At 46.0% G+C, this 20,617-nt stretch overlaps 1 protein-coding gene across 4 annotated transcripts in view; it reads left to right on the top strand.

Moving 5' to 3' along the window:
• CHD2 (chromodomain helicase DNA binding protein 2) overlaps nucleotides 1-5,106 on the top strand; it is a 1,289,637-nt gene extending 1,284,531 nt beyond the window's left edge. For all 4 annotated transcript variants that reach the window (XM_069625070.1, XM_069625072.1, XM_069625071.1 and 1 more), the window contains one exon: nucleotides 1,066-5,106. In XM_069625070.1, the coding sequence (XP_069481171.1) occupies nucleotides 1,066-1,393 (328 nt within the window). In that variant the 3' untranslated portion in view covers nucleotides 1,394-5,106. The remainder of the gene's footprint in view (nucleotides 1-1,065) is intronic.
• The last annotated feature ends 15,511 nt before the right edge of the window (nucleotides 5,107-20,617 follow it).

Below are 20,617 nucleotides of genomic sequence, written 5' to 3'. Positions count from 1 at the left end.
CAGGTCCCAGGTTCCCCCGTCAGTCTTTTGCACTTGCCTCCGGGCCGCTGCACTTTTTTCAGCATTACTGCACTTTCAGCTTACGCTCCATGAATGTGACAACCTCTCTGCACTTAACCCAGGGCCCTGCTGGACTGGACTCAGTTGGTTGCCCTCCCCGCAACTCCGTTTGTACGTATGCATTACCTAAATGTTTTAGGACCAGTTAATTGTCTGTCCTGTCCCCTCACCGTTTCTCATCTGCCCCTCCCGAGCTTGGTCGCAACTATAACACTTCATGCACTTAAACTAGGAGAAATGTCGTCAAGCCTAGTATTCTAGTTTTATTTTCTCTTTTTTGCTCATTCAGAATCTTCAAGGCCTAAGAATGATTACTGTATTCCCTTGTTCCCTTCCTGCCTTGAAGTGCTTTGAAGCACTTCACCTGTGTATAAGCGCTGTATAAATAAATAAATAAACATGAGTATTCTTTCGTGGTGGTGCAGGGGTTTTGCAAACATTTGTGCGGCGCAATAACATGTTTTCTTGTGCAGGAGAGTTTTACAGGCATTAAGGGCAAAGCCAAGAAGAGAATGTTCGTACATGGGGATACTGGCATATGTGAACATGCTTTTTTATGGTATCATTAATGTGCATAATATCACTGCCACACACATAGTTAGCTGGTACATTTGGGTATCAGGATTCGGGTGCCATGCACAGAACCCTTGTTTCTATTCTAGGTGAAAGATTTAAGGTTTGATTCAAACGCATACTTGCATATTTCACCTGCCTGGAGTGTGGTGTGCCCCATGCTTTGCCAATCTTGGGCAGAGGAGGGATGTCCTCAGTATTACTCACAGTGAGTCACCCCACATTTTGTGTTACGCCACTGGTGACAGGGCACCAAAGTCTGTCCGTGGTTCTTGATGCAAACAGCTGATATGATCTCTACATTTCCTGTGTTGCCAATGAAAGCAGAGGTGCATGCAGGAATGTAAAGTGGGATGGGAAAGATTGATCATTACATTTCTTTATTTTTTCACCTGGATTTCTGTATGCTGAACTCTTGTGTTTTTTTTTTAGGCACGATACAAAACGGAGAAGATCAGATGAATTCAGGCCTCCGAATTACCATCAGCAGGACTTCAGGAGAATGCCGGACCATAGACCTGCAGGGGGCTACCATGGGCAGGGTACTACTGACCAATACCGGTCTTTTCACTCTGACCAACAAGGGGGGGAATATAAATCGCCACCTCGACCTCATGTTTCTTCAGTCTCGGATCCTCGTTCTCCTCCATCACAAAAATCCCCACATGAATCAAAGTCGCCGCTTGACCACAAGCCTCCACTTGACAGGTCTTTGGAACAGAAAAATACAGATTATAACAGGAATATTCGCAAAACATAAAAGACAAATGGGAAAGTGGATTACACATACATTTTTTGATCTGACCAACTGTGGCCAGGTATTGAAAATGAAAACTTGGAAGACGCTGCTATATCTGTGACACTTCAAGGGTAAACCTTGGCCTGGACGCCATAAACAAAGTGCATGGAACACATTGCCTGGGGAAAATGGCGACATTTGGGGCCGCCATCCAGTCAGAGGACTTCATTTCTGAAGATTTGCAGCTGTTAGTAAACTTTGGGATATTTATTTCTTATTTCTAATGATGGTTGGGTAACTACATTATCAGACCCCTTCTACTTATGAAGCATATTTTATTTTTCTACTCAAGAAAGAGGATTTGCTCTTGAATGGGGTTCAGCGGTCATCATGTAATTGCTGCAGAGCTCGAGGATGAGGCTGGAATTCATCAGGGTTCCACAGGAGTCCGTGCGATAGAAAATGATATTCTCCAGTGGATACTTGAAAGACAAATAGAACTATGTTTGGTTGCAACTTGAACATATAACTTGCCAGGTGGATCCAGTGAAGTGCAATGCAATTGTTAGCAAGGAGGGTGAACTGAGTCTGGAGACAGAAGTTGGCCTCTTGTTACAGTACTGTCTTTTCTCCAAGGATTACCATTTCTGATGTAGTCCACACACATTTCATTGGTCATTGTTCTTGGTCACTCGTTTGTCCCATGGATACTTGTACCTGTACACACATGAAGTTGAAATCAAATATTCTGGAGGTGTAAATGAAACATAAATATCACAGATACAGACCCTTCCAGGAGCATGTGGAAGGAAGCCCCAACGGACTGGACGACACAAGGAGGCTTGAACAGTGTCTTGAAGGCGTGGTTTACAAAATTATAACAAAAACACTAATGTGAAACTCCCTACTGCTTAATACTAGGAGCAGGGAGGAATAGTTGTTTTCAGGAATAGACACACACTTTGGGAGTTTCTACGAAAGATAAGTAGCTTTTTAGGGCTTTGTTGGCAGATGCCTTTATGCAACATCATCTCCCTCCAGCTAAGGGTAAAACAAAACAAACCGTGCACATATGTGAATGTCTGTCTTGAAATTATGGCGTATTGAAGTTCAATACATTTTTGTTTTGCAATTATTTTGATGGAAATCTGAGGGGAAGAATGGATCAGTAAATGTTGCACGTGTACTGTACTCTTTATACTAAGCCACTCTGACAAACCTCTGCCAATAGATGGTTGTTGGAAACAGAGCTTTAACTAGAACATTTGTAAAAAGTCAATTATGTAAAACTTGTACATACAGACCCATGATATTGGTCTGACTTTAGTACCCTAGTACTTATTGTCTGAAAGGTTCGAAATGTTGAGCTCCGATCTTTGCCGTTTGTAAACCAACACTTTCCTGTTATTTCCTCCTTAAAATCATTTTCTCATATAAAGTATGTTTGCGCCGGAGGAAGAGGGTTCACTATATAGTGAAATGTCATATTGTTCTTGTTTTGGATTATCAGGCTCTTTAATTTGTTTAATTGTTCTTGCATTTGAACTTTATTTATAATGCCCTTCTTGGGTGTTCTGTTTGTCAAGTGTTTTTCATTGCAGAGACACACACTGAGTTGCGGGCAGGAGGGGTGAGAGAACGTAATACTGTAGTCCTGTGTGATATTTATTGTATATATATATATATATATATATATACATATATATACCTAGAGAGAGATAGTTAATTGTCTCCCAATGGCACTTTTCTGAAGAAGGTTTAATGATCTTGTCACTGATGCGCGAAACATTTATGGATAAATATTATCAAAGGATCTGAAAGTACAGTATAGATTGTGTTGACTTCTTTACACCAAAGCTTCAAGCTATTAACATAAGCACTCATTGACAGTTCGTTCCATGGCAAATATAGAAGCCTGATAAGTATATAGCCTGATGGTGCGCAGGTCTGTTGCTTAAATATGGTCAAGCATTTGTCAATCCTATTAGTGCCTTAGAATCAACCTGCGCGGGGGAAAACTCGATTTTTCAACTGAAATATACAAAATATTTTCAGACAATTAAAAAGATTGTGCATGGCGCAGCAGTGCCCCATGATGACAGTTATATGGGCAACAGACCACTCCTAATATCCATTGCTTGACATGAATTGCCTGTTCCCTGGCAGTAGGTGGCTGTCATATTTGTAGGTAAAAACTCTAATATAAAGAAAAATGGTGTAAGTCCTTGATAGCAAAAGTAGTCCCACCAGCATGAGCACCGATGTATCATTTTTGGCAGGCCTCTCATATTGACTGTCCAATTCAAACAAGAAAATCTAAAGCGCATCTGTTAACTTGCCTACGCAAATCAAAGGGGTACACAGATGTGCCTGTCTGTACGTAGACCGAGTTGATCACTTAATAAGTTGTTGTAAAGTCAGAATTTGAGCACATCCTTGTTTAGAAATGAAGGTGATGCATTTCCAAACTAGTTTTCGTCACCTGGCATAAACGTGTTCATAAGATGCAGCACAGTATTGAAATAAATTATTGGTATGTGAGCACCAAGAAACTTTTGACAGTAAAATATATATTTATTTTTCAGTCCGTATCCTTAAAATGTTTCTGTTGCTTGTAATTTATTTTAAAAAGGAAATCGATAGTGTGCCATACATAGGAAGTGGGAGTCAGTGTTAAAATATGTCAAGGTTTAGTACTTATGGCGAGCTGCCGCCACACTTTAAAATCTTTGGTGAGCTTAGATTGTATTTCCCAAAGCGTAGGGATAATGCTACAGGAGACATCCATACAAAATATGCCAAATTACATATTTCATATGAAATAAAATACAAGCGCGTGATAGTGACAGAAGTGCTCTTGTTACAAATCATGAACACATTGTTAGTGATTCTTGTAGTAAGAGGTGATTGGATCCTACTTATCAGGGATTTTTTCTATAATGAGAAATGATGAAAACAATCTAGTTACTATTGGTCTGAAGTGAATTTCTGGATAACCACCCTCTTTATACCAGCGCTAGAGGCATAATACTGGGCACTGTACTAGTGTACATTGGACCCTTCCGAGTAAAACAGTGTTAACTTCACACTGATTCTCCGTTTTTTATTAATCTTTCACAAGGTATGGGCAAAAAAACAATCTGTATTAGTGGGTTTCTATTGCTATGGAAAGTATTATCAGTGTCTGACATCAGTGGAAGCAAGCTTTTAGAGTGGCTCATTATAGTTAGAGTTGGGGATGTGTTTTTTCAAGCCTTTGTGTAGTGGTTGCCAAAGAATTCCAGAAATGCCGAGTTTTGCAGAGGAAGGCATTTAAGCACTATTATGTCTTCTAATTTTACTACATCAAACACTATTAGTACGCCTATGGAAAGTGTTCTAGAACTAGGGTTCAAATCATTAATTTCATGTGAGCAGCCTGCCAAGTGACGCGCAAACTGAGAACAAACTTTACTGCAACAATGGCGAGACAATGAAGCACCTCCAGAAATGGCTACAAATGTTGGTTCAGAACTTAATCTGAGCGGGAAAGAGTTTAGGCAGAATAGAGTTCACTAAGTTTTTTTGTTTTGAGATGGCTTGGAAATGGCATTATTCTGTCAAAGAAATGTGGTGTTGCAATACGGTTAACTAAACCAATATTAATTTATATTTGTGTAAAAAGCCAGTGTCCTAGTGCTTTATTGTGTAAATATGTTGTTAATAGTATGTATTAAAATTTCCTACCTTGTAAAGCAGATGCAGCTTGATTCTTGTATATTAAAAGTGTTATTGACATGTTCAGACTTCTGGATTTTACACTTCCTATATATATATTTCATGTTTTGGCATTGCAAAGAATATACTACATCCAGTGGAGTGGCTCCAAATGCAGGAGATTCAGTTACGCCAGAATGATACTTTATGCGTGTTACTCAAATACATATATCTTTCATCCAATCCCCTTTCCTTTATGCTTAAGGTGTTGTCCCCAGGAAGGGAATGGGACCAGAGATTGTTTTTAGTGAGGAATGCGTCTGCAGAAACAAACAGGTTGACAGCTCCACCTCCTTTTGTTTATGCTCGCCACCTCAACCGCTAGTCTTTTTTTCTGCACAGAATGAGCTGGAGCTCTGCGCAGCAACTGCACTGAACAGCTGCCTACATAATTTTCTCCACAATGGACTGTTTCATTGATTCAACAGACTACATTACTTCACCAATCTCCAAGCCGCATTTCCTTATGAATGCATTTTGATGTACCAATTTCAAAGAAGTAGAATTGACCAGTTTAGCCACCACATTTACATCTGTATGACCCATGCCAATGTGTTGCATGGTGGGAGCTGTTAACTCCTGCTTATAGCCTAGAAGAGACTTGATACCAATCCTTAACAGGTGCTACTGTCACAAGTTTTCATCATTCGCCACTTGGCACATGATAGATTTACCATTGGACAGCAATATATTTGCATGGAAGGCTTAGAACATCTAGAAAACAATTCTTATTTCCCTTGTGTATAATATTAACATTAGATGTCATTAATAACTTCCCTACATTGGTTATCTCTACAAAGGCAAGCATTTACATTTGCAGTACAGGGTTTCTTTTTATTCATAAATGGAAACACACACAGAGTACACAGAGTGCTCTTATGCATTTATTTAGCATTTATGTATGTTTATTATTTTGTAGGGCTATATGAGCAATGGAAATAGTTCAAGCAATAAGCAGTGCCCAGTATTAACATATTAACAATAATGTGTTAACTATAGTTCCAGCATTAAACTCTTCTTTTTTCCACTTCGAGGAATCTAAATCCAACAACCAGTTAACAATGTCTATAGCCACCTAAAAGTTGGCACAGTATTTATTTCTGTAGTACTGGCAGGACTGGCAAGCCAGTAGACAGACAGTGATATCTCAACCACTGTAAATCCATTAAATGGAAAGTGCTCACAAATCTCTACCTCTATTGGCAATTACCTCAAAAACACATTTTCTTTCCCATTTAATTTTTATTGAAACTTTTCCTAGTAAAGGTATAAACCGAGAACAATAAAACAGAAAATGCGATATAAACACTTCAAGTCAAGTTATGTCCTTGATCCAGCTCTGGAGCTCAGCCCAATAAGACTGAGCCACTTGACACTCCCACCATAAGTAAAACCAAGTACCTCGTTGGCCATATCCCCTCGGGCAGAACGGTGCCACTCCCGGGTACATTTTGGCGAGCCACACTGGGGCCAGGTGCCATGCGTGTAGAACCTTAAAGTTGTGCTCCAGTCAATGCTAAAATTCACCAGGTGGAGGTCTCTGTCAAAAATAAACGCACTCGTAAGTGAGTTTAACAATCATCTATTGCAATAAAACAAAGCTTCTGCGGAAGGGCCGACATGTAACATCATCAGAGGGATGCTGCTAGTGTGTGCTGCCAGTGTTACGGTGAGCATGCTTTTTATAGGGAAACGATTATATTGAGTCTTATGCCTGGCTCAGAACCAGACATTTTTCAAACATACAAATTCCTGTCAGAACACTTTTGGCTGTATTCCCAGACATTGCGGCGAGATTTTACAAAGGCCAGGCATCGCAAATGGTCATCATTCATATAACTTATCTAAGCAAGTCATAATACGCTTCACGATGCAGATATAACCTTTGACATGTATGATCGTACAACGAGCTAATTCATTACACTTGACACAGGGGGAATTTTGCAAGCTACACATATCCTGTTGCTGTAGTGATAATGATGTCCATTTATGGGCTGTTGAACAAAAGCAGGACGTATCTTTTTACAGAGTGACGCACAAGCGCCTGGAACAATCCCTTTCACACACATTCCAGAGAATAATAAAAGTCAGTACAGATGGATTTGTGCTTATGTTCCCAGGAAAGAGCGCGGATGTCAGACAATCATTATTTATAAAAGAGACTCTAGGGTCGGCGAACACATGCTGACCTGCAAAGCTGCACACTGTGGGAGGGAAGTGTAAAAGTGCTAACAAACGCCGTTTATGTAGCTTCACGGGAAGGAGAGCAGGGGGACATTCCTGAATCTATGAGTAATATGTGCTCGAGGCGAAAACCCTGGGCCTCGTGTACGGACACAAAAGCAGTTGGTTTAACATGGACATAATGCTATAACATGGACAATATTTTAAGTCTTGCTGAAGCAAAGAAAACATAGCAATTAGATTATTTTGGTGTTTACAAACGACCCTTTTGTGTCAGAAAGACTTTATCAATAATACACCTGGTTTGGTTTGTATTTAATTATTCCTTCACTTTCATTATCTGATACGTCAATCTTGTGTAACTCCTCAATCGCCTCTTCCAATTTTATCATCTCATTAGTGACCATGGCATTTGTGGGCTTGGGTGTGAGTGTTCCCATCATTTTCCTGCAGCAGTCTCCTATGACGGATATGCACAAGGGAAAGCACTGGATGCAACAGCAGCAAGCAGCTATTAATCCTCCCACAACGAGAAGAGGGGTGAGAAGCTTCCATCCCCAGCTTCGTAATAAATCCCAGAACCAGGATGTCCCATCCCCAGGCCCAAATTCAGAATGGATTTGAGCTGCCATTTTATGCATTTCATCGATCCCTTTAAAGATATCGGTGCTATAATCAGGTATAAAAGTGCAGCAGGAAGTGCCAATTATTTTACAAGCCCCTCCTACCTCTGCCAGTATTGTGTCTAATACCAGTCGATTTTGTAATGCGACCATCCGGACTGCCTGTACTTCTTTAGTAAGGTTAGCCAGTATGTCGCAGGTCACATTTAATTCCTTCTCCACTAACCTAGCCAGGTTCCTAATGCTCCTGGAATTCATAACTATTCCCATTGGCATCAATATGCCTTTTAGAAAGTCAAAGAATTCATCCCAAGTAGTGTCTTCCTTAGTGATAACACCTCTTTTCCTTCGCCCATAATTCCCCATACTCCATTTTATTCTCTTTGCCTTGAGTTTTAAGTTCACTTCCTCCACAGATTTGTAATGCAAACCTAACATTACGTAACCAACGGTACATCTACCTTTCCAATAGCGGGGTAACCAGAGGTTTGCTTCTTTCCCACAAATAAACATTGCCCCCTTAGGGGGACTGAAGGGTGCCGTTATACTATTCAGATCTACTGCATTCTGGCAGTTGTGTCTACCCACGAAAACAGCCTCTGCATGTGTTTGGTTCCGTTGGTAGCAAAAGGGGGCCCTACGAGCTATATTTTGTACCGGGATTGGACGGGGTAGTACTGCTTTCTCGTCCCTTTTGAACGTGTTTAAAGGAATCATTCCTATTTCATTGGACGGGCAGGAAGTGGATCCATTCAGATACCTGGTTGCATTTGGTGTCAGGGGAATGTAAGTGTCTCTCGGAACCCAAGAATTAGTAATTGTTTTATTATGTTTTCTAATAAAGAATGTGACTGTTGTGTTTCATTATAGTTACGGGAGGCACGCAAAAGGTAATCTCGTCAAGGCACGCATGTATCACTCGTAGCAGGAGTCGCGTACCATTCGGGTCCGCTTTCATGGCTATGGGGAACATATGTGCAAATGTAACAGTTGGTTTTATTCAGGATCTGATTTGTATCATTCATCCATGTCAGGATGCCATTCCTGGGGTGTTTCTTCCGATACTCCTGATCTACATGGGGAGTAGTCACTCGTTCTAGTTTAGGGGGCTGCAATGTGGTGGGTAGCAGGTTACGGGCAGCATAAATATCATGATGCTCAAGGTACCAGAGGAATATGGCGAACCCTATTGTTATAAAAATACAGACAAGGGATAAGATGAGCTTTTCCTTTGGGGTGCATGCATATCTATTTACTCAGGGACGCCTCTGTCCCGCATCCCCATTATCCATTTTAACAACCTACTTTGTTCCATCGCACAGGGCTGATCCCAGGTGGCTAAGTTCCGGAACTTGGCTATCAAATGTCACAATATATATATATATATATATATATATATATATATATATATATATTTTACACAAAAGGTTCAAAGTCCCTAACAATTACCCTAACAGTGCCATCCGTTTAGGCGCTAGATCGCAAGGGTTGCACAGTATAACCCGTCCTGCTGTCACCACTTCTGGCTCCTACCTTGACTCGTCTCGTTGAGGCTACTTCCTACCCTTGGGGGGGTGCTGAGGCCATTTCATCTGTATTTTTCAATTGTCCTTGCTTGTTCTGACCCTTTACCAAGTCCTTTCTCAGCCAGATGTCAGAGTTCAAACATAGGCAATCAATGTTGCTTCCTGGGGCGCAAGTTATACCTTGGAGTGTCCTCCGTTAGTTCGGTGGCAAAATGATCTGTGTCCTTGGTCGGGGGGTGGAATATCTGAGGTGGTGCCTTCTTGAGATGATTGGCGTGTATCCACGTCTTGTAACCCGCTACCTTGACAGCGGTTTGTGTTGCTAAGAGGAGCAGGAATGGCCCCTTCCAGCAGGCTTGCAGGCAATTTGTGCGATCAAAGCTCTTTACCAGGGCATTGTCCCCTGGTTTGATGGTGTGGCCCTCTCCTTCTAGGGCCGGCGGAGCTGCTTCTTTCACCTGTTGATGGATAATAGATAGTTTATGTGTGAGTTCAGCACAGTAATCTCTCAACAATGGCTGTTCAATGTTACCAATAACCCTTGGTTTAGGGACAGACCAGGCACTTGGGGGGCGGCCCATCACGATCTCAAAGGGGGACAATTTGTGCGTCCCCTTTGGAGTGGTCCGCATACTCAACAATTCCAAAGGAAGGACGTCTGGCCACTTCAGGTTTGTGGAGGCACAGATTTTTTCCAAATTGTTTTTAACTACGGCATTCGATCGTTCAATAATCCTGGCACTCTTGGGATGATAAATGGAATGGAATCGCTGATCGATGCCTAAGGCAGTACATACATGCTTCACAACTTGACCAGTAAAGTGTACTCCGTTGTCGGAATACAGAAGGCTGGGCACTGTGTACTGGGGCACCCAGTATTTCAGGATACATTTAGCTGTGGAAATAGCAGTGTTGTCTCTTAGGGGGTAAGCATCCGTCCAACGAGAGAACCCACACCTCATTACAAGACAATATTTTAGTTTAGCAACTGGTTCCATTTGTATAAAGTCCATGTATACTACTTCAAATGGCTGCACAGGGAGTCTGCTATGACCCGGTGATACCTTCACAGATTTGCCCATTGTGCAGGAGGCAGATGACACACTGTGCTGCCCACCTCCTGCAATATAATCCAATTTTCCGGTTCTTCCATATCTTGCTTAGAATACCCTCCATTGCATCTGCATTAACATGGGCATTGCCGTGTGCCATATCAACTACCATGGGTAAATAACTGTCAGGGAGCAACCACCTCATTTCGATTTTGTCCAGCCACACCCCTTTAGAAGTTTGTCCATTGTTACTGTCCTTAGTCCATGCTTTAATTTCGCGATCTGCCGCTTCCCTTTGAATGTCCTTTACTATCTCCTCGGGGTCCTTTCCCAATTCACCCATATCCCTCTTCCCATCCATATTCCTTTGCAGCATGTTACACTCTGGAAGGGGCAGTTTACAGTGTTCCGTGCCTGCTCTGCAAAATCGTTTCCCTGCCCCACAAAATCTACCACCTTTTTATGGGTGGAGCATTTCACTATAGCCACCTGAGCGGGTTCAGCCAATGCCGTCATTAATTTGTTTATCAAATTACCATGTTTTATTTTGGTACCATGTGACGTGAGAAACCCTCTTTCTTTCCATAGCAGGCCACAATTAAAGGCCACACCATGTGCATAGGCTGAATCCGTATAGATGGTTACAGCTAAACCTTTGCTTAATTCTAGAGCTTTTGTCAATGTCCTTAATTCTGCAGCTTGCGCTGATAACTCGGGTATGCGTTCCATATGGACAATTTCACTTTCAGTTGTAATCGCATACCCAGCCACTGTCTCCCCACTTTCCAGCTTGTAACATGAGCCATCACAAAATAGAGCCCCATCACCTCCCTCTAGGGGAAGGTCACTCAGATCGACCCTACCTCGGGTCTGCTCATCAGTGCGTATAAGGCAGTCATGCATGTCTTGATCTCCCTCACCACTCGGCAAGGGCAAAAGGGAAGCTGGGTTTAAAGTATTACATCTCATGATAGTTACATTTGGTGCAAACAATGTCAATTCATATTGTGTCAAGCGGGCTGCTGTAAGATGCTGGGTTTGAGTTCTATTGAGCAACACATCTACGGCATGGGGAACTCTCACAATTATAGCAGTTCCCAGCACTAAACCAGCACTCTGTTTGAGAGCTACCGCTGCTGCGGCAACTGATCGCATGCAAGGGGGAAGTGCCGCAGCCACACTGTCCAATGTGCCAGAGTAATAAGCACAAGGCCTTTGCTTTCCGTTTTGTTCCTGAGTCAATACAGCTAGGGCACAACCTTTTTGCTCATGTACAAAAAGAGTACATGGCTTGTTATAATTGGGTGTCCCAAGCCCAGGGACACTACACAAGGCGCTTTTCAAAGCGTCGCAGGCCTCTCTCATTTCTTGCATGCAGGTGAAGGGTATCTGATCCTTCTCTGTCTTCAGACATTGTAACAGGGGTTTTGCTAGCAGTGAGAACTCAGGGACCCAATGGCGGCAATATGAGGTGATGCCCAACAGTCGTCTCAATTCTTTAGAGGTAGTGGGATAGGCCATTTCTTGGATTAAATGTTCCCTTTCAGGTGACAGCGATCGACCCTCTGCAGTGAGGACATATCCCAAATAATCAACCTTAGGCATTACATTTTGCATTTTTTTAAGCGACTCTTTGTGATTATGATATGCCAAATGTTGTAACACGATCAAGGTACCTTCTTTACAACTCAATTCAGTGTCTCCACAAATAAGAATATCATCCACATACTGGATGAGCATCACACCAGGGGGTAACGAAATTTCATCCAATTGTTGTTTTAGTGCTTGGCTAAAAATAGCGGGGCTCTCAGTGTAACCTTGGGGTGCTCGACAAAACCTATATTGCCGTTGTGCTAACACAAAGGAGAAAAGGTATCTGGATTCTTCAGCTATGGGTATGGAGAAAAAGGCATTTTTCAAATCCACGACGCTAAAATAAGTAGCCATGGGGGGAACCATAGTAAGAATACTAGTCACACTGGGGACAACTGGATACCTGGGGTCCACAACCTTATTAATTCTCCTGAGATCAATAATAAATCTGTATGGGGTCACTTCATCTCCTTTCTTATGGACTGGAAGAACCGGGGAGTTACAGGGACTGTCATCACATTCCTCAACAACCATAAACTGCATCAGGTCCTGTACAATCCTAACCAATGCTGCTTCCCCTTCTGGAGATATTCTACACTGTGGGGTTCGGGGTAGAGGGACACCATGTTTTACCTTGATCACAACAGGGGGAATGTTCAAAACCCCCACATCATTACTACTAGTAGCCCAAAGCTCTGTGGGCAATGCCTGTAATTCTGGCGGCAAAGGTTCAGTCAAATAACCACCAACTTTGGATTTACATATGGTCATTCGCACACCTGTCGGAGAACAATAAATGGTTGCATTTAGAGCTTTCAAAAGATCTAATCGAAAGGAGATTCTCGGGCCAACTGTTAGTAAGTAACCATTTGTTAGTCAATTTCACGCCACATATAGATGTTTCAACTTTCTGAGACACTGGAGTACATATGAGTTCCCCACCGAACCCTACAGAAACCTTATTTTCACCCGATAGTGGAACTGAGGGGACGGCCTTGGCGTCAACCGAGCTTTTACCTGCCCCGGTGTCAAACAAGCATTTAACGGTGGGGTGCTGTCCTATTTGCAATTTAACATACGGTCCTTTCTGGTCTATAGGAACAGACACCGCCTCCCCAAGTTCACTAGGGGCGTTTCAACTCATTACTGCTGTGTTATCAAAGAATATCATTCCACTCAGTTCATCTTCCGCAAACCCATTGCCATTCACTTCAACCATTTGTCGCTGCGCCGCGCCAGTTGAGAATACATTATTTTCAGGGTTTACAAACCTTCCCTGTCCTTGGGGTGGTCCCGTATGAGGTCCACCTCGGCCTCTTCCTCTCCCACCCGCCGGTTGACCACCTCGTGCCATCAATATAGGATACTCGTTTTTCCAATGCCCCGTCTGTTTGCAAAATGAACACTGATCAATTTGTGGGGGTGTCCATTGTGGGGCATTACCTGCTGGGTTTCTTACCTGGGGTTTCTGACCCTTTTGTTTACTATAAGATGGTTGTACCAGCTGTTGCATTAGCACCTTATTTTTTAAGTTCCTGTCTGCCTGTTTCTTACCTTCCATTTCTTCCTCCTCCTGCCGTCCGTAATATTTAGCCATCTCTAGAATCTGAGACGGAGTGCTTGCCTGCCAAGTGCTCTCGCCCAATTTGAGTGGTTTCTTAATTCCTTTACGCAAACCCTTCACAAAGCCCATGGCAAAATACCTCTGACCCATAGGGTTGCTAACAGACTGACCACTGTGTGCCTTAAATGCACCTTCAAATTTCAGGAAATAGTCCCCAACTGTTTCTACAGGGCCCTGTATAACAGCATCCATCTTCTCAACATTCACATCTACCTCTGGCAACACGTCACTTAATGCTTTTAATATTCTCATCCCTAGTGTTTTCAGGCCCTCTGGAATGGGCTCCATTGGTTTCCGGTCTGTATCCTCTTTTTCTAATGCTTTCCAATTGATGACATGCCCAGGAGGGTCCTGAGATCTAAAGGGTTCCCATATATCAGCCGATGTCACGGCAGACAGCACATGATCAATGTCCTGCAAAGTCAAGGTACACATTTTGAATAGCGTTCTTAGCTCCCTATAGAATACCGCAGCGTTAGTCCTAGGGTCCGGGGTGCTTTTTATTATACTAAACAATTCTGCTCTAGTGAGGAGTACATAGACATATGTCTTGGTTACAATGGGGTCTTTGGCTGGGTCTATATTTGCTGTAACAACAGGCGCGCATTCCCTCAGGGGTGCCATCATTGGGGTTTTTGGGAGAAATACTTCTAATAATTCTTTGAACAATCTGCGCGTCCTGAGATCCTCTACTTCCCCATTAGGCTTATACATTTTTAACTCGGCCTCGCACTCTCACCTTTTTTTTTTTTTTTTACTTTGTTTATTTTAAATCAAGGCAGGATGACAAGTACAGACATTATAAGCAGTGGTTATTTAGGCATGTTGATCCCCAGTCTCTTATCCCCCCCTGCGTTTCCTCCCTCCCCCCTCCCCTTGGTCCAACTGTCCCATAGGCCTTGTAGGCGGGCTCTCCCCTCCCGAGCTGTTTGGATAGGGCCTCAGCGTCTATGTATCTTCTTCCGGGATCTCCTGATTTTTTAAGATCCAGCGGGCCCCGGTAGGTTTATAGGTCAGGGCGGGGAAGCGCTGGCCGAATTCCAGCACTGGGGCCCAGATATTCTGGAAACGGTGAAGAGTTCCCGCTTGCGCTGCCGTCACCTTCTCCGCTACCCAAATGTCCCAAAGTTTGATCCACCATTGGGCTATGTGAGGGCCTTCCGGGGTTTTCCAGGCTCATGCCACCACTGTTTTCCCTGCAAGTAGGCAGTGGGTTAGTAGTTTCGCTCTGGGTGCGGAGCGCGGGTAGGTCCCGGGAATTGGAGCTCCCAGCAAAACCGGTTCTGGTTCCAGGGGAATCGTTGTTCCGGTAATTTGTGTGATGGACCCTAGGCAAGCTTTCCAGAATGGTTGGATCTTCGGGCAAGCCCACCACATGTGGAAGAAGGAGCCTGGGTGGCTGCATCCTCTCCAGCAAGAATGATCCACCTGGGGGTTCATATGGTGAAGTCTGAGGGGCGGATAGTACCACCGCAGCATGATCTTGTACGCACATTCCCTATTGGTGATGCAGGTGGACGAGGTGTGTGTCTGGTCCATATGTCAACCCAGGTTTGATCCTCTATCGGGTGACCCTGGTTCGCCTCCCATTGGGCCATGCAGCGGGTTCTTGTGGTCAGGAAGTCGCTTAGGAACCACTTGTATAGGGTGGATACTCTGCCACGGGTTGGAAGGTCTCCCAGAGTGAGTTCTAGGGCAGTAGGAGGGCATGTCGCTGCTTGCAAAGTTTGGGGATGTGAGCACCAGTGGTGTAGTTGAATGTATGTGAATCTATCCCGTTCCTGGAGTTGGAATTTCTCCTTGCATTGGGCGAATGTGAGAGGTCTCCCCCCCGTATACAGCTGGTCTATGGTCTCCAGCCCGCCTTTGATCCAGTTACGAAAATTGCGAGGATTCGTTCCCGGTGTGAACGTTGGATTATGGAAGACCGGGAAACGTGGGCTCAGTCCTCTTGGCACTCCCTTTCACTTTAGCGCCCAGTCCCAGGTGCTAAGGGTGTGTTTGGTTGATAGCAGGAGCTCTCCCCATTGGGTCCTGAGGGGGGGCGGGATGTGTGGTAGAAATGGTAGGGGTAGGGGCGTCTGTGATTGTTCCAGCTCTACCCATCTGGGGCGGTTTGTTGTATTTTGCCAGGCCTGGACCTGGGCCAGTTGGGCTGCCACTCTGTAGGCCTGCAAGTCTGGGACCCCCAGCCCTCCCAATTTGGAACTCCCCAGCATAGTTCTGAGAGGGATTCTCGCTTTCTTACCTCTCCAGATAAAGTTCAGCATTTTTCTCTGGATCCCTCGAAGAGTTGGCGTGGGGATTGCTACTGGTAGGGAGGCACAGGCATATAGGAATCTCGGAAGGAGGTTCATCTTGCATGCAGTGATGCGCCCGAGCAGTGAGATCTCTTGGGTCTCCCAGCGCTTCAAATCGCCTTCCAGTTCTTTAAAGAGTCGGGGGAAATTGGCTTTGTACGTGTCTCTTGGGTCAGCCGGGATGTGGACCCCTAGATAGGGGATGGCACTCTTTTCCCATGTTATCAGGCACATCTTAGTCAACGGTTCTCGTTCAGCTGGGTGAGGCCGATACCCAAAGCGGATGATTTATCGAAGTTTATGATGAGGCCTGAGACTTCGCCGTAGCTGGCGATTTCACGTATCGTGTGTTTGAGAGATGAGTGGGCCTCCGAGATCGTAAGCAGAATGTCATCCGCGTATAGGGCGAGTTTGTGATGCGTGGGGCCACTTTGCACGCCCTTGATTTGGTCATTTCGCCTGATCTTTTGTGCGAAGGGCTCCATGGTGAGTGCAAAGAGTAAGGGCGACAGTGGACAGCCTTGCCGGGTTCCGCATGATAAGGGGATTGGGGCCGAGTTTTGACCGTTAATCCTTGTGCTTGTTTTAGGGCTATCATAGTTGGCTAGAACCATTGTTTGGAAAGCTGGCCCGAAGCCGAAGGCCCCTAGGGTGTGTCTCATGAACGTCCAATCCACCCTATCAAACGCCTTAGCTGCGTCTAGAGCCACCAAGACTAGTTTTTGGGAGCTCCGGGCGGCAAGGTCCACCAGGTTCAGCGTTCTCCGGATGTTGTCACCTGCTGTCCGGTGTAGGATGAAACCTGCCTGGTCGGGGTGAATGATCTTCGGCAAGATGCGGTTTAAGCGGGTTGCTAGAATTTTTGAGTATATGTTCGCATCGATGTTTAAAAGTGCGATCGGTCTGTAGGATGTTATGCTTCTTGGATCTTTTCCAGGTTTAGGCAGGAGGATGGTGGTTGATTCCTGCATCGATGGGGTCACCACTCCCGTTTCCACTAAAGGAGTTGAATAGGGTAGCCAGGTGGGGGGTCAATTGTGCTCTGAATAGTTTGTAAAACCTGGTTGAGAAGCCGTCCGGGCCGGGGGCCCGTGTTTTAAGTGATTTGATGGCCTCCTCAATTTCCTCCCCTGTAATGGGCTCCTCCAGTTCGTCTCTCGTTGCGTCGGAGAGCCGGGGCACTGCTGCCTACTGTAGGTATTCCTTCTGTTGTGGTAAGTTTCGTGGGGTTGCCTTCATGATTTGGGTCAAATAATCTATTGCGAGGAGTTGCTTTTTGGGCTCTGAGTATAGTGTGACCCTGTTGGAATCATGCAGGCCCGTGATTGCGTTGACGCGTCTCTGCTTGGCTAGTTTGGCCACCAGGAATTTGTTCGCCTTGTTACCCTTCGCGTAATATGACTGTTTGGCCTTCGCCATTAGATGGGCGGTTTGTTCCGCATAGTGGGCTTCCAGTTTTTTCCGTGCCGTACGAATGATCCGTTGCGTTTTGGGGGACCAGCCTTTCTCCTTATGGAGTGCCTCGGCCTCTCTTAGTTCGTTCTCTAGGGCCGTCCGGGTCTGACGCCTGTCTCGGTGGTAGGCCGCACCTTGGGCTATCAGGGAGCCCTGCCTTCATGGCGTCCCTGTTTTTCGCTAATGAGGTGTCTGAGGCTGGGTTTTCGTTAAAGAAATTTCTTATTCCTGTTGCGATCTTGTCTCTGGTGGCCATGTCGTTAAGGATCGGGTCGTACAACATCCATTTACGTGGGTTATTGGTGTTAGGGTTATGAACCCGGTGTTCCAGGAGCACTGGGGCGTGGTCGGATATCGCTCTTGTGCCTATGGAGACTTCTTTGACTGAGGGGAACGTTTGCGGGGAGATCAGGAATAGGTCGATCCTTGAGAAGGTGCGATGGACGAAAGAGTAAAAGGAGAAATCTTTTTCGTCAGGGCGGAACACCCGCCATGAGTCTATTATCTCCAGGGTCCTGAAGAATCGGAGGAGGCTGAGTGCTTGGGCGAAGTCGCCTGGAGTCGGGGGGTGTGATCGGTCTTTGGTAGGGTCGGGAACCCCATTGAAATCCCCCCCGACAATTGTTTGGCCCTCCACAAAACTAGCGAGAGATGTGCCCAAGGAGTCATAGAAGTGTGACTGTCCAGAGTTCGGGGCGTACACTGAGATGAGGGTATATAGGTCTCCCAACAGGAGGCATTTGGCCGCTGTAAATCGGCCTTCTGGGCATGTTTTCGTTTCCAGAATCTGTGGGTTCAAGTCTTTCCTGAAGAGGATCGCCGTACCTCCTTTTTTGTTTGCGCCAGAGGCGAAGAATTGGAGCGGGAATAACCGGGATCGTAGACGGGTTACATCGGCCGGCAGCAGGTGAGTCTCTTGGAGCATGGCTATCGCTGCGTCTTCGTCCCAGAGTTTCAATAGCATTGCCTTTCGCTTGTTAGGGGAATTCAGGCCATTAACATTCAGGGAGAGGATCCAGAGCGTCTGGAGGTCCACTGAAGACTCACTCTCCTTTCCTTGGGTTAGGAGGGGGTCGTGGGGCGGTGGCTCAACTGCCATGTCTGTTCGGGAGTCTCTTGATATCATCCTGCACTTGAGGTTTTAACGCGGGACCCCAACGGGGGGCCGCAACTTTAACAGGGGGGTAGACCGACATTGTAAGTACGGTCGTACCTAAGGCCAACAGGGCCAACTGTCCCATCACGTATCGTGTACTGTGGGTTTCCAAGGAACAAGGGATGGAAAGTATCCTTTGAGTGGGTATGAACCATGGGTATGGCCCGCCGCCACCGCATTCAAGGTTCCTTAGCTCGAAATCTAGGTGGCGGGTCCTACTTTAGGTAGGGGCATCTGTGTCCAGGCTTAATCGCTGACGGAACCTGAGATCGTGGAAGCGTCCCCGTTCATCTCTTTCTGTTGTTCCGCTGGGTTGACGACCATGGCGTGCGTTTGGGCTTTGGAGAGGGAAGCGGTCCAGAGTCTTGGGTCCCCTCTGGGTTTGGCGTGCAAGGCTCTCGGGTGAGGTTGGGTGTAAGATTTTCTCTGCGTCTTCCAAGTGGCTGATACGGCGTAGGGTGCCATTATGTGTAAACTGGAGAGCTTTTGGAAACAGCCACCTGTAACGGATCTGTTGCTCCTGAAGGAACGCTGTCAGAGGCCGAAGTGCTCTTCTTTTCTGGAGAGTAAGTGGTGAGAGGTCCTGGTATATTTGAAGTGGAGTGCTCTGAAAAGTGATCTCATCTCCTTGGCGACTGATCGCTGATATTGCCTCTTTAGTCGTGAAGAAGTGGACCCTGGTAATAACATCTGGGGGGGTCCGAATCTGTCCCACGGCGCGGGCGGAGTCTGTGGGACTGGTCCAGTAAGAGCTGGGATTTGTCCAGGTCTGGGAGTAGGGCCTCAAAGAAGCTTCCCACGTAGTCCGCTAGCTTGTTGTCGGGGATAGAGGATGGGACGCCCCGAATGCGGAGGTTATTGCGGCGTGCCCTGTTTTCAAGGTCTTCATGTTTGAACTCCAGGATCTCGTATTTATGATGCAGGGAATCGATGGATTTGTGCACTTCCCCCAGTGTGGTAGCGTGATCCTGAGAATGGTCCTCGATCTCTCGGAGCCTCTGTTCGATTTCTGTGACCCTCTGATCCGTTTGATCAACTTTAGCGGTGAATTCCGAAAGGCAGGCGCGAAACTCCGATTTGATGTCCGCCATGAAGGCTATCAGGTCTCCTTTGGTGGCGAGAGCGCCCCTGTCTTCTTGTGGCTTCTGTGGGGTCAGTTTAGGAGGATCCTGTTTCTTGGGTTTCTCCGGTGCAGTAAACATGGCGGAGATATCTGTGCCCTTGTTCACCTTTGTTTGCCTCGACATGCTGCTCGTAACAGGCGGTCTTGATTGAGAGTGTAGCAACGAGGCCTAGGGCGGCGGGAGACTGCACTCGGGGTGAATCTCGCACTCGACCTCCGCTCTGGGCTAGATCTGGGCGAGTGGGCAGGGGCGCCCCAGGAAGCGTTGGTGTGGGGAGGGTCTCCGTCGGGGACGGTGCAGGATGGCCGATTGTTGCCCGAGGGGGGGGGTACGTCGCTTCGATGAGGCCCACAGATTCAAGGCCTCTCTGGATGAAAGCACGTCTTCCGTTGCTTCCCCGCCCCTCCTCCGGTCTCCATTGGTGATCCCTCGCTGGTGGGGGTTCCAGGTCCCTCTGTGAGCTTCTCGTGTGCGGTTTTGTGATGGTTATAGGCTGTCGTTGAGCGGGGGTCCCGACTTGTTCTGCGTAGCGGGGGGAGGGGTGGAAGCCCGCTCTCCCGGTCCCTCGGAGCGTGTGCCGGGAACCAAGCCCTAGTCTGGGCCGCCTTGGTATGAATCGGATGATTCTGTGCTAGAGTCCGCTCCCCCTCTCCAGCTCCCCAGAGTTCTAGGGCCCCGCTACCACCGAGTGCGGAGTGTGTTGCCGGGTTCCGGCTTGGCGGCCATCTTGGTTTCTTCGGTTGAAGACGGGGGAGAAGTTCGGCCGCTGAATTCTGGTAGAACGCCTTCTCGGTCGAAGGTTATGTTTGGCCAGGTTGTGCCATGTCGGTTCCGGTCGCCGTAGATGGCATT

Source organism: Ambystoma mexicanum, chromosome 11 (assembly GCF_040938575.1).
Source record: "Ambystoma mexicanum isolate Mex_15411 chromosome 11, UKY_AmexF1_1, whole genome shotgun sequence".
Lineage (NCBI taxonomy): Eukaryota > Metazoa > Chordata > Amphibia > Caudata > Ambystomatidae > Ambystoma > Ambystoma mexicanum.
This window is presented reverse-complemented; position numbering and strand designations above follow the sequence as displayed.